This window comes from Ammospiza caudacuta, chromosome 5 (genome assembly GCF_027887145.1).
Source record: "Ammospiza caudacuta isolate bAmmCau1 chromosome 5, bAmmCau1.pri, whole genome shotgun sequence".
Taxonomy (NCBI): domain Eukaryota; kingdom Metazoa; phylum Chordata; class Aves; order Passeriformes; family Passerellidae; genus Ammospiza; species Ammospiza caudacuta.
The window spans coordinates 31,253,618-31,267,232 of NC_080597.1; the positions used below are offsets into that span (position 1 = coordinate 31,253,618).

The following is a 13,615-nucleotide window of genomic DNA, read 5'->3' on the forward strand; positions in this document are numbered from 1 at the left end:
TTTTCTTTTTACAGAAAAAAAAAACAAATAAAAACAAACTAACAAAATAATAACAACAAATGTTATACCAAGAATACTCTGGTTTCTCATCAGCCTTTCCAGTTTGAGTCATCTTAGTGTCATGCACTGTGCTGCCTCATGCTTGCTTCCTCCAGCCTCACCTTCTTCTGCAGAACCCAGATGTGACCACAGCCTTTTAGCCACGTGCTACTTAAGACTCCCTAACAGAGGAAGTACAGCTGCCACAATGGATTAGTGGAGACTTATTTTTCAGTGCTGCCACTGATCCAGTCCCATACTGGCATTCTGTTGCACAGTGGTTTGGCAAATGTATTTATCAAGAGGCAAAAGCTACACTAAGAAGAGGGACTTTTTTGCCTTCTCTCCCATGCAGTTTGTTCCTGTGAGTTAACACTGGGTTTGTCATCTCTTGCTCTTTCCCCCTTCAGTACTGTCCAGGTTAAGACTTTTGAGCCAGTAAGGTTGTTAATTTAATTTTCCCATCCATAGAAGCAGTGAGGCAGGTCCCGCAGTCCATGGCTGTGCTCCAATCCACTGTGACAACAGGAGCTCGGTGTCCTCCCAGGGAAAGGCAGCTCTCCAGAACCTTCTCCTCACCATTTAACTAAAAGGAAAGAAAATATAAGATTTTAAGGAGATACATTTCTGTGGGGGCAATGCACCTGACAAGACAAACCAAAGCCTGATAGAGACTCTGTATCTCTAAGAGCGTGCAGAAAGCATGCTAAGTAAGCAGAAAATCAGAGAGATACTAAGATATGTATAGCACACACGGGAAAGGAAGCTTCCAGTCTCACTACAGAAGCATGTGCTCTCCAGCAGCTCAACTTTTGACATCAACTGAACTGCAGTAATTGAACAAGGCAGGCTAAGAGCATACACTGATGAGAAGCAAATAAGCCTAAGCTATAGCTCATGTTAGTTCAGGTGCTCTGAGTGCCCCAGATGCAAAGTAAAACTTCCATCTAATCTGCCTTGCAAGTGCATGGGCATGTGATAAGTAACACTTGTTAATGAAGCACAGAAATTTGGGCACTCAGAACCATTCAGCCTTACCCTTTGTTTAATTTCAGTACATAGTAAGGAACAAGGATCAGGCTGGGTCTAACGTAGAATCAGCAGGCACAGAAGGCAGATTGAACATGAGCACCAGTCAACAATCATACATTTTGCATTGAACTGGCATGCATCCATACATTAAAAAAGTAATTAAAACTTTGTCCTAGTCACTTGGACACTAAAAGCTAGGCTTTAAGAAAGAGCACAAATACTCCAGCTGTAGGACCCAAACACTTGCTGTACACTCACTACACACTGCTAAAATGCACACTGTGTGAAACTGAGCAGCAGCTTTGACAGAGTCAGGATGGGTATGTGCTGCTTAAAAACTTCCAGTGGCTGCTGTTGCACCCCTGTAATTAACAGAAGTTTGTATGGATATTTAAGAGTAGTCCCCATTACTTTTCAGACTTACCTTAAAAATTACTCCCCCAGTAGAAGAACATGTCAACATGTAATTGCCCTCAGAGTCAAAAGCAAAAAGCCGCCCTCGTGGGAACTGGACTTGCTTGTAGCCACTGTACCCAGACAGAATAAAAGGACCTGTAGCTTCCCTGGGAAGGTCATACTCAGACACCTTCAAACCACTTTTATGGATGTTCCACTGAATAAACTAGAATGAGAGAAAGATAGGAGAAAAGCCTATAATGAAATTAACTGGGATGCAAGTGCAGTTGCCTTTTTTCGCTTTTAAGCAAAATAGTGGGTGTTCCTCAATAGAAGATGGCATTCTTGATATCTCTACCTAAGTGGCTATATTATTAAAACACAGGCTGCAAAGGCTGTGACACTGCCTTCTATCCAGGCAAAGATAGGCACCTACCTTCCTCAAGCACTACTGCCTATGTGTCTTTCCACACTGCGTGCAGTACTCTGGTGAGAATTTGCTTTACTCCTCAGCCAAGGTCCCTCTCTGAGCCACACCTCTCTCTACTGCTGAAGACTATGGAACTGCAGAAATTGAAGTGTTTATTATAAACAATAATAAAAATTGCAATAACAATTATAAAGGGAGCTGCTGACAAGATTTATGCAAAGTGGTCAAGGATATGCCTCCCTGTGAATCCCAAATCTCAAATGTGGTCATCTCAGGGGCAGAGAAAGGTCATCCTCACATGGACTGTCTAGGAAAAGGATGTCACCAACAAAAGGATTTGCACACAAGGTCAAAGACAGCTCCAACTATGAACACATTTTTCAGCCACTCTCTCTGCAGATTACCTGGAGCAGGGTGGTACTGCACACCTAAGACTGCAGTTAGCAGCCCACATTTCATCCAGAATCTGAGCATATTTTTACAATTGTCCCCACTATATGGAGAAGACTCCAGAAGTAACCTCTCTGCCAGCTGAGCAGTAGGAGGTCATCCCCAGCCTACCTTGCCATCCTCTCCTATGCTGTAGACTGTGTTCTCATCATAGCTGAACTCCACGGAGTAGACTTCCCCATCGTGTGCCTTCCAGCTCATGGCGCACCCGTGCTGCTGCATATCTGAGGGGAGAGCAGTACTGAGCACTCCTCCTACTCACACAGAGCTGAGGTGCAGAGAGGGAGGCCTTTTATGTTCCTCAGGTCTCTGTGCCAGCCCTCCAAACCAGTCCCAGCACCCTGTGCCTATACTCCTGCTGTCACTTTGGCCACAAAAATCATTGTCTATAACTACTGGACTTTACAGGGCTGCTCATACACTCACTGACAACTGCAGGCATTTTGCATCCAAGCACCACTGGCCCTCCTCCTCCCCCTGTGATCCTGCCCATCCTCCCACCTGCTGACAGATCTATCCTCCCAAAGACCTGGGACTGCAGCCTCCACTTGCACCAGAGGCAGATTCCCCATTCAAAGGTAGGAGGCCTGAGTTGCCTTTATAGAAGGTTCAAGAGAACAAAAACCTGAGAAACACAAATTGCTCCCAAAAGGAGGACTGATGTGAAGCCCTTGCATTTAAATGGAAGGTCTCACATTAATTGCTTTCCTCACAACTCAGCCTCTAGTGGTACTGCTCTCTGGCACAGCACAAGACCACATGGCTTAAGAGCAAATTCACTCTCCTCTTCAGCAGGAGAGAAACAACGAATCCAGCAGCACTACCAGGGTCTCCAGCCAATGTACTCCAGGAAAAGTCTATGTCAATTCACTCCTGAGAGCTCCTGTGGAGACAACAGCTTCCACCTTGGTCTCCAAGCATATCCTAATGCTGCCTCCCTGCTATAGGCAGCCAGCTGAGGACTAGGGACCACCTCACTACTCAGTTTCACAGAAATATTTAAGTTAGAAAAGACCTCCAAAATAATCAAGCCCAACTTTAACACTGCCAACTGCACCACTAAACTACACTCCTAAGTGCCACATCTGTAACATCTTTTAAATACTTCGAGGGATGGTGACTCCAGCACTTTCTTGGGTAGCCTGCTCCAATGCTTGGCAATCCCTTTGGTGACAGAAGTTTCCCTAATATCCTATCTAAACCTCCCTCAATGCTGCTTGAGACTGTTTCCTCCCATCTGATCCCTTGTTACCTGGGAGAAGAGACTGACCAACACCTGGCTACAATCTCCTTTCAGGTTCTTGTAGAAAGCAGTAGCGTGTCCCCTCAGTCTCCTTTTCCCTAAGCTAAAGAACCCCAGCTCCTGCAGCCACTCCTTATGTGCTCCAGACCCTTTACCAGCTTTAGTTTTGTTCTTTGGACATGCTCCAGCCTCACAATGTCTTTCATGTAGTGAGGGCCCCAAAACCCAACATGCTGTTTGAGATGCAACCTCAGCAGTGCCAGAAGCAGGGGGACAATCCCTTCCCTCATCCTGCTGGCCACACTATTTGTGATCTAAGCCCAGATGCAAGTCTTGGCCACCTCAGAGCTGGCTACCAACCAACACCCCCAGGTCCCTTTGCACTGTACCGAAGAGACGAACAATCCCATCTGCAGCCCCGGTGACCAACAGGTTGCCATTGTGGTTGAAGGCTGTGCAGTTAATGGCAATGGGCTCAGGCTCCAGGGAGAACTGCAGCTGGAAGGGAAAATCTGCATTAATGCTGAGAAATGGAGCTGGAGGTGCTGAAGAGCTGAACTCCAGGGGAAGGAAGAAAGAAAATGGTATTTAGCAACAAGAACTCTGGTTTGGAGCCCTACACCTCTAATGACTACAGACTTCAAGGTCTGGCAGCAGCATTGTACTGTGACACTAAACCAGCAATTCACCTCAGCCAAGCCACAGCTTTCTTGGCCATGGCCTCAAGGTTGCAAAACCAGCTTCTGGCAGGCATTAGCTTGAGTATGTTGCTTTCTCCTACATGTCAGGGACAGCACTTCACTTAAAAACAGGGAAGGCAAGGAAAACAGCAGCAACGAAAACCTTTCAGTACAGCTCAACTGGAGAAAGCCTTAGCAAAGCGTCATTCAATCCACTTGGGATATTTCCAGTCACAAACTCTGCAGCCAGGATAGAAACAAGGCCATGGACTATTCTGAAGAATTCCTCAGAAAAATCCCAACACACCAATAAAATAAAAAAACTTCACCCAATCCAGCAGCTACTTACATTATTTATTTTTATCCTGAATGTGACAGAGGGGAAAGGAGGAAGGAGGAAAAAGAAGGGCGTTGAAAAGAAAGTCAGCATAATTTAGAAAGAGGGCTCCTAGACATTGAAACAGAAGACACTCATTCTCAGCAAGCAGACTGAGAAAGGAAAGAAACCCAGCAAGTACCTGCTGTTTCATTGTTTTAGTGTCCCACAGTAGCAGCTTCCCAGGAACTTGGTTCATGCTTTTGCCCCCAGAGTTGATTACTGAGAAGTCAATGTGGGAGACAGGGCTCTGGGCTGCTGCAGAGCAGACAAAGGAGGCACCACTTGGGCTGCAGGCAAGCGAGAGGATCCTGAAACACAGGCACATGGTCTCAATCACCTCTCTCCTGCAGCTGCCTCAAGCAAAACACTCACCTACGAGCTCTCCCATTAAGAGTCTGCAAGACAGGGTGCACTGTAAAGCAGGGCAGATTCATCTGCTTAGTTTTTGAGTGTCTCTCATTTACCTAAACAGTTTTACACTGCTCAGGCAGGGACTGCCCTCTAGATGAAGGCTGAATAGTCCTGCAGTTGCAGAAAAGCAGCAGGAACATTAAGATGTTTACTATTAAAACCAACATCATTTATTTATATACAAAAATCAGTATTCCAGAGTTACCTGGGCATGTCTTCATCAATGCTGATTTCACAGAGATTCTTCTTTGCTTCTGTGTCATAAAGACGAACTGTCCCAACCCCACTGCCAAGCAACAACTTGAAACCAGCAAGGAAGCAGATGGAAAAAGTGTGAGTGAGCAGTACAATGATGCTGGCCAACAACCACCAAGACTTAGTAATTTTTTTTCTATTTATGCATTCAGACTAAATATAATATTACTCCATTATGGTACATCCTGTCTTCCTGTGCAATCACACAGTGGGACTACCCCAAAGCCACAGAAGTCAGAGTAAAAATCCTGCTTCCCAGTGAGAAAAAGATCTAACAGGCACCAAGGTGGCATAAACACCACTTTTTAGATCATGGCTCAACCCTATGGGATGCAAAACATGTATGGAGTCTCAATGTCTAGGGGTCCAAGTAAAGAGAAGCTTAAGATTATTAACTGTGCGCTAAAGAGAAATTCAAGCAGAAGCCAACTCCTTTCACCCATCGGAGGATGACATCATCCAGAAGAGCTCACACATGCTTTATCAGTAGTGTTACAATTTCAATGAAAATTTAAGTAATGAAGAGATGCATTATAAAAGAAAATTGAGCAAGCCATATCTTTGTCACTTCAGTGCCTAATTTGCTGGAATCCTTCTGTTAGCAAGAAGGAAATTAATTCCACAAAGCAGAAGAAAAATGATCAGAACAAACAAAGTGCAACAACTGCATCAACAACTTGCTTTCTAAAAGCCAAAGAAGAGACAAGCTTTAGCACCAGCTCTTCACAGGTGGCATTTTGGGGTTAGCAAACCACACACTGTCAGTGCCAAAATGCAAAAAATACTGCCTCATTTGCAGGCCAGCCTTCTCATAGAGCCCTGCATCTGCCAAGGGAGGCCATGAAACACTAGAAACAGTTCAAGGACTCAAAGGAATGTGTATCATTTAAGGCTCCTCTCTAGTAACAGAACTAGAGAAAAAGGGCTATAGGAAACATTTAAACTTCCATGTTATTTAAACAAGATCCAAGCTCCTCATGCACACACAAACCCCCAGCTCTTAAGTCACCAGTCTAGAACTGGCCATGGAGCTTTTTTCACACTTTTTTATGCACAAGTAAAATGCCATCCCCACAACCCTGTTTCCCCTTCTCTGCTGCTGGCTCAGAGTATGAGTAAAGGTCCACAGCTCTCTGCTGCAGGCCTCCCACAGGCTGTTGCACTTAGTTGCCTCTGCCTGTTTACAAGTTGCTGAGTGATCTGTGTGAAGACAGGCATTTCTCTCAAAGGCACTGCTTCTATCCTGCAGCTGTACCCACACTGCACTCCAGAATTTCTGTTTCAGGGCAAGCAGTGGTGAACTCCTTACTCAATACAAAGCATACACTCCCCATTCAAGCTCTTTTTAGACCCTGGAGGCTTTGGTTCCCTGTGGAAATTAACTGCTGCCCCAACATGCAACATGTTGCAGCATGGCCCCAAATCATCTGCTGCACTTCCACACACAGACTACTCACCAGCCGATCACGCTTGGTGGCCCATTCCAGGGACAGCAATGGAGATTTGGAAATGGATGAAGCTTTTGTTTGCATTATGGGGTTAAAAGACCAGACTTTGATGACCCCATCCACATCCAAGCTGGCCACCCTCCGTCCAGAACAATCAACCCTGTGTGTAGAATGAAACTGATGGGATATTCTTCTCCCTCAAATTCTTAGATGTAACCCACTAATCCTTCCTTTCCTGGCCACACACCAGTTCCTTGTGCAAGAATTTGAACTTCTTTGCACTACTTCCTGCTCACTTCACAGTAACTGGCACAACAAAGCACACTAAGCTCCAGACATAAAGCATAATGCCCTTAAAAAATACCTGCTTTCCAAGAGACTTTCCTCCTGGCTAGCATTGCCCAATCACAAATATCTCTGTTCAAAAATCTTTGTCCTTTCTCACATGTAGCACAAGCTACATGCTATTTTCAGTCACACCAACCTGACTGCCCAGCAACTGAGAGTACATATCCAATGTGCTGGACAGAACAGAGGCTGGCAGAAAGAGGGCAGACACAGCTGATCCTTCTGCAGAGGCTGCTACGGGACAGCCCTCCCCGGCAGTGCCTTACCTGCAGTACATGATGGATGAGTGGTGCTCCCCATACTCCTCCTGGCTCAGGACGATGAAAGGCTGCTCCTGCCGGACCCCCACAGCCTCTGCACTGCTGCCAGGTGTTCTGGCTGAAGTCTCTGTTTGCTCAGCATGCAGCTCTGAGCATGGTTCTGCCTCAGCTGTGTTAGTATCTGTTTTCTTCTCAGCACTTTGGCCCTGAAGGAAGAAATCCTGTGTGAAATACAAGGAAGCGGCTCCATATCAAGCTCCTCAGCTACCCCAGGCTGCTCGGAGAAAAAAAGAAAAGAAGCTGCAACAAAACAGAAGCACTGTCAGCCCAACACTCCTTCTGCCAGAGACCTTTCTGAGTACAAGGACCATGTGTTGCACAACTGCACTATTTAATATGATCTGCTTAGTTGCTGAGTCCCTTATATCCCCCTCCATGTGCCAGCTATATACTTTCCTGTAAGAATGAAAAGAACTGCAACATTTCTAGCATACCTCAGCCAATATCAGAGGCCCATTTACATGCTATCAGAGCTCAGATTCACAAGAAAATCAACATATTTCAAGGAATTCTTGCATTCAGCAATATAAGTTAGGTCTGTATAATATGCAGTTCAGCAAACCTGCACAAAAGCTTGGCTCTCAAGCTCCAGTGGATGGATTATCCTCATCTGCCAGAGGTTTAGACTGTGCACACTGCAGTCACCACTGCAGCCAATTGACTGATGACAACAGTAGAGCTGACACATGAGTCCAAAAGCTTAAAACCCAATTTGACAGGGCAGACAGAACAAATGGAGTTTTAGGAAGTGACGGTATCTGAACGAGACAAGATCTGCACTGCAGAAATACTTGGAAGCAGCTTAGTCTTTCCTTGCCACCAGAAGTTGAACAAGAAGCAGATACAGCACATAAGGTGGTAAACCATCTGCTAGCATTCTTTTGATAAACCATCCTCTGAAAGCTGTGTCCCCAAAATGGCATTGGTATTGATGGTTATGAATTCCTGTTCTGTAACACATGCTTGCCTAATTTACAGTAGCTTCTCATCAGGACCAATGGACCAAGCCCTGCATAATCAAATCATCTGAAATCACAGAGCTGGATTAGACTGGGAAATAAATCCAAGAATTATTCTCCTACTTAATGTGGCATGGTAACAACCAGTTAATGGCACTCACGTGACAGAAAACCTTTCAGTTTCCTTTTTGTTCACATGCTTTGAGTACAAGAGAAAGTTAAAGAGTATCAAGCTTCCCCAAGAGCACAAGGACCAATCTTCACACATCCCAAAAATCACTGCATTAACGTGGAACATTCTAGAAAAAGGGAAGTGAAAGGAAACTTACCAAGAAATTGGGCTTTGCAATTTTCCAACCAATACTAAAAGTGTTTTAGATGAACCATGAATAAAAAAGTTCTCTCAAGGCCTTGAATGCTGAGTGATAGAGTAACATCTCTTTAACCAGCACTCCCACACACAGAACAGCCACAAAGGGCCAAAGGGCAACAGTCCCTCAGCACTGTTTCTCCACGAGGCAGAATGTCTCATACAGACAAAATAACAAGGGCTGAGATGTTGCCTGTGCTCTGCACTTTTTGACAACATGGCTGCTGAAAGCCAGGCAACACACAGGTGAACAGAAGCAATGTGCTGATCTTCAGCAGTTAAAATCCAGGACACAGTTTTATCATTTCATTAGATTTTAAAGCAGGGCATACCCCCAGGCAAAACTGCAACAGTAAAGTACAAAAAACTCCAAAAAGTAAATGTTGTTAGGAAAGCAAGTTCCATTCCTACCCAGGAAAATTTTATATTAGTTTTTATTGTCCTACACAGGGCCTGTACAAATCAGCATAAGAACCTACAGGAAGAGAACTCACTTTGGCTGGATGAGTGAGCCAAGTTTATTACCACCAAGGAATGGGGATTTTAACAAGGTATTTGAACACAACCATTGAAAGCAAATGAAACCTTAATGAAACCTCAGGACCAGGCTGTTGAAAAACACAGAGACAAAAGAATTCTTCTTCCACCTGAAATGCCAATACTGATTAACTTCCAGGGACACAGAAATAAACCAAGCGCAGGAGTTGGATTAATGACAAACATTAACCTTTGATACAGTTATTGCTGACTAGCAATTCCAAAGCTTAAAGGAAATACTTGCACTTGTTTTACCACTTAGTTTTACAGAAATGCAAGCCTTCTGCCTCCCAGCCCTGCAGTGCTGTCCAGTACCTGGAAGGTCCCTTTTGACAACAGTTCTTTCCTTTCTTTCCCGTGCTCTTGCAAGCGCTTCTGCCGCTGCTGCAGGGAACTGGACTCGCCTGCCACCAAACCACTGAAGTGGCTCTTCCCATCCTTAGAGCTCACAGCTCCTTCTTTTCCTTTGGCACTCTGGAAAGCAGAGAAGTGACTGGGCAAAGTTATGCTTCTATAGGCTGTAGAACAAAGAGCAAAAGAAGCAGCAAAGCAACCAAGCACCTGCAAGGACTCCCCAAGCTCTTAGATAACAACAGCTGTTCTTGTGCTGCATTCAGGCCCAGCACACATTTGCAAGGCAGGAAAGGACATTTAATTTTACAGGTGGAAGCAGAAGCTTGGAGCAGTGCCATGTTGCAAGTTAATTCCTTGGAGACTGAGCAGCTTTGAGTTGAGAATTACCTGGTGATTTGTTGGTTCTTTCTTCCCTAGCAGCATACTGCTAGCCTGCATTGGAGAAGCCCCACTTGAATGGACTGGTCTGGAAGGGCCCTTTTTACTTTGGGAGAGGAAGGAGGACAGAAAGCCTCCCCGGGACTGAAGAGAATGTGCTGTACTCCTCTGGTTGCAGGTCATATCACTAATGAAAAACACAAAACACCACCAAATGGGGTATGAAAGTGTAGCAAAGCAACCTGCCCAAAGACCACCCAGTTGAGGGAAGTGGCAGCTGTTTGAACCACTGCAAGACAGATGTTCATTTGCAAGCCACTGCACCACTATGCACTAAAACCCTATTTGAAAATATCCTGCTAGTGCCTGAAGCAGGTCATTACAGTTACTGTAACCAAAAGCTCACTTCTCAGAGATGCCACTGAGACAGTGAGCTCAAACTGTTGCTGAATCCCCTTTAGAGCCACCTAAAACTCCTTCCACTCTATCTGGCTTGTTTAGAAAGACCCTAAGGGAAAGGCAGGGGAATTCAGATTTCTGTAGGATTTATTCAGATGGGATTCCCAATTCATGGCATAAAACAGACCTACTTTGAGAGACATTCAGCATCCAATATTTCACTGAACACCCTTTGATAAACAGCAAGTTATGTTCAACAATTTTATGGCACAAGCCTTCAATCTCTTAAAATCCAGACCCAAAGAAAATAAGAGAGCTACAGCCCATTTGTATGATTATAAACACCTCCCTTCTCAGTCCACAATGCCAAGAGCAGCAGCTGCTTCCCAGAACACAACTGTCTGACCTCACTCTGCTACAGCTTCCTCTGAGAGCAGAGCAGCAGCAAATACAAGGGGAATACAATGATCTTCCTATCCACTCAGCAAGGATGGAACTATTCTACCAAAGCTGGGCTTTGGTAGAAGACACGAAAATAAGCAACTGAACTGGTTCCCAGACTAAGAGATAAGCTGCACATGCAAGAAATGCCACTTCTTAGGCAAGTTTTTCTAATTCAAATGGAGAAAAATAAATACAGGAATAAATTACCCCATCCCTCATGTCACACTCCTCCATACATGCAGATAGCATCAGGGCTTTCCACATAGTTAAAAAAAACATATCACAAGCTTAACTCTGCAGCCTGTACTGTGCAAAGACTGCAGAGCTGTCACCAAGATACTTCAATTAACACTTAAGTCTACCTAATAAGACAAATTTTAAATTAAAACATTTTGTGTGTAGTACCTGCTACAATTTCTATCTGTCACTGGCAACAGGATAATTTAATCAATCTTATTCCTGTCCTGTACTGGAGTAAAAAAATAACAGTTAGAGAAGCTGTATCACTGTGTATGTTGCCTAATTTCCAGAGATAGGCACAAAATAGATGTAGCCATAAAACACACTTTTAACTGCAGCAAGTTCATGAGGAAATCTGTGCATAACTGGGCCTCACAGAAGAGAAGCTCTTTGTCCCTTGACTTTACAAAAGCAAGAAAACATCCCGGTGTAACAAGAATCCCTTTGGGTCATACAGTAACAGTATCTACAAAACAACACAGGGCCTTCACCTATGGCACTGCAGGCACTCAAGTAAATTGGAATCAAAAGCCAATCCACTTCACTTGAGCAATACTGCAGGCACTGCACTGCTGCCAGTGCCCTAGATGCCCAGAACACCTCAGTGCAATGCTGACAGCAGAGCAGAATCACTTCCATGTGTGCTTGGGCTCTCACTGGTTTGCAGGAATCTCCCACAAGATGGGAGAGATACCTGTCATGAATTCCATTAAACCTACTTAGTCTGCCTGGATGTCTTTCTGCATTGAATCCCAGGGCAGGGGACATGGAAATGACCCTCCAGGAACCTCCCTGACCCAACAAAAGCAGCAGAGCCTGTCCCCAGCTCTTCTCCTGCAGGCACTCACAGCTCAGAGTCCCCCAGTCGATCCATGTTGGCCACATATGCAGGCAACTTGTGATGCAGAACTGTTTGCTCCACCTCCAGTTCCTCTTTCTTCATGCGGGAGGATTCAGCCTGCAGAGCAAACAGCTAGGACAGGAGAAAAGAGCCAAGTAAACACAGGGTCGCTGAGATTCACCTCCTTCCCACTCACTGGAGTTGTTTACTCCTTTTATTTCAACAGCTCTAGAAGGGCGGGGAAGGAAAAAAGTTGCTCTGACTGGCTGAGCACCACATTAGTCCAATTAGTCAAAACAATCAGTACTTCAGGCCCATGAAACTGGAGCCTACTTAGAACCCTTCATTCCTCTCCTGGGACTGGCTGTGGGGACATCAGTGGTGCTGGGAAACAGGAGCTGGGCAGGGCAGAGCTCACCAGGCCCCCTCCATGCAGGCAGTTTGAGGCAGGGCAGGGCAGGCACGGAGCCTAGAAGGAAATCTCCTTCCCACAGCCAAGGGCTTGCTGGACTGGCAGGGTGCACCAAGGTCAGTGAAACCAGGTCACCCTGAAATCCAGCTCCATACCCTGTGCAACTCCTTCCCAAGCATGATAGTGAGATTTATCTCCACATTGTGGAGAAAGAAAATCATCTCTTTTTCCCTTTAGTAGAGAGGAACCTCAGGATGCAGCTTTCTGGAACAGATGTGGTTTATGCCTGTGACTCTTACACAAAGAGTTCCTCAGGCTTTTCTGTTTCTGTATGTTTGTTTTTCAGATAGATTTCTTTTTCTTTTTAACACATTATTTAAGGAAAGAAAATACAGGAAGAAAAATGAGCTTTAGAAATCTTAGCTTGCTATTTATGTATTTGCATTGTTTCAGAAGCATAAAACAGAGTCACTACTTAATTTCAGCTAGCGTAAAATTCAGTATTTATTGACATCCTTTTTTAACACCTGTATTCTAGAGGTAGCTGGTTCCCCCTCTGACCTGAGGAGTTGACTAAAAGGGAAAGTCTAGTTTTATTCTGTCAATTTGTCAGAAAACTTTAACCCAGACTGCAAATGATATCAGCCAACATGCAAAACACAAACAATAGGTTTATTCCGACTAAAAGTAAGTAATAAAAAATTTGAGGAAATGAAAGAGCTCTATTGCATCTTCTGTCCCTACTCACTGACCATCTTTGCAGAACCCTCCTGTCAATGTTTAACTGACCTTCTAACTCCATACAGTACAGAGTGACAAATCTTGGGGTTTTTCCCAAGAAATGCCTCCTTTTTGAAAGCAATTATTCTATTTAACTTCTATCTCTAGGACAGTGTTGAACAGCTATTAAAACAGTACAAACAGGAAACACAATATACAACAATGTTTTTTAACACAGGAGGTATAAAGCACAAACTTTACTGAAGTATTTATACAGAAAGAGCTTTTCTTGGTATGTTTGAGGAAGTGAAATTAAAGTTCTGCTTACATGAATAAGCCTTCCTACTTGTATGTGATCATCCACATGTGATCTATAGTTTAGAAAGTTCTTAAACTGAAGATTTCACAGATTTCTCTAACAGAAGTTATACATGGAAATGACTGACCCATGTTACACCCTCCTTTCCCTAAGTATCTGCTGATGATACTGTCAAACACAAGACATGGAGCTGGGCAACATTTTGTCTGAG

General features: G+C 44.4%; 1 protein-coding gene across 1 annotated transcript in view; it reads right to left on the reverse strand.

Moving 5' to 3' along the window:
• Window positions 1-13,615, reverse strand: part of WDR91 (WD repeat domain 91) — an 18,236-nt gene continuing 4,621 nt past the window's right edge. The window contains exons 5-15 of the mRNA XM_058805450.1: window positions 11,961-12,085; window positions 10,039-10,216; window positions 9,613-9,771; window positions 7,378-7,577; window positions 6,773-6,923; window positions 5,266-5,360; window positions 4,789-4,957; window positions 3,980-4,088; window positions 2,459-2,571; window positions 1,496-1,693; window positions 1-625 (exon numbers count right to left, since the gene is read on the reverse strand). Coding sequence (XP_058661433.1) covers window positions 461-625; window positions 1,496-1,693; window positions 2,459-2,571; window positions 3,980-4,088; window positions 4,789-4,957; window positions 5,266-5,360; window positions 6,773-6,923; window positions 7,378-7,577; window positions 9,613-9,771; window positions 10,039-10,216; window positions 11,961-12,085 — 1,662 coding nt within the window. The 3' untranslated portion in view covers window positions 1-460. The remainder of the gene's footprint in view (window positions 626-1,495; window positions 1,694-2,458; window positions 2,572-3,979; window positions 4,089-4,788; window positions 4,958-5,265; window positions 5,361-6,772; window positions 6,924-7,377; window positions 7,578-9,612; window positions 9,772-10,038; window positions 10,217-11,960; window positions 12,086-13,615) is intronic.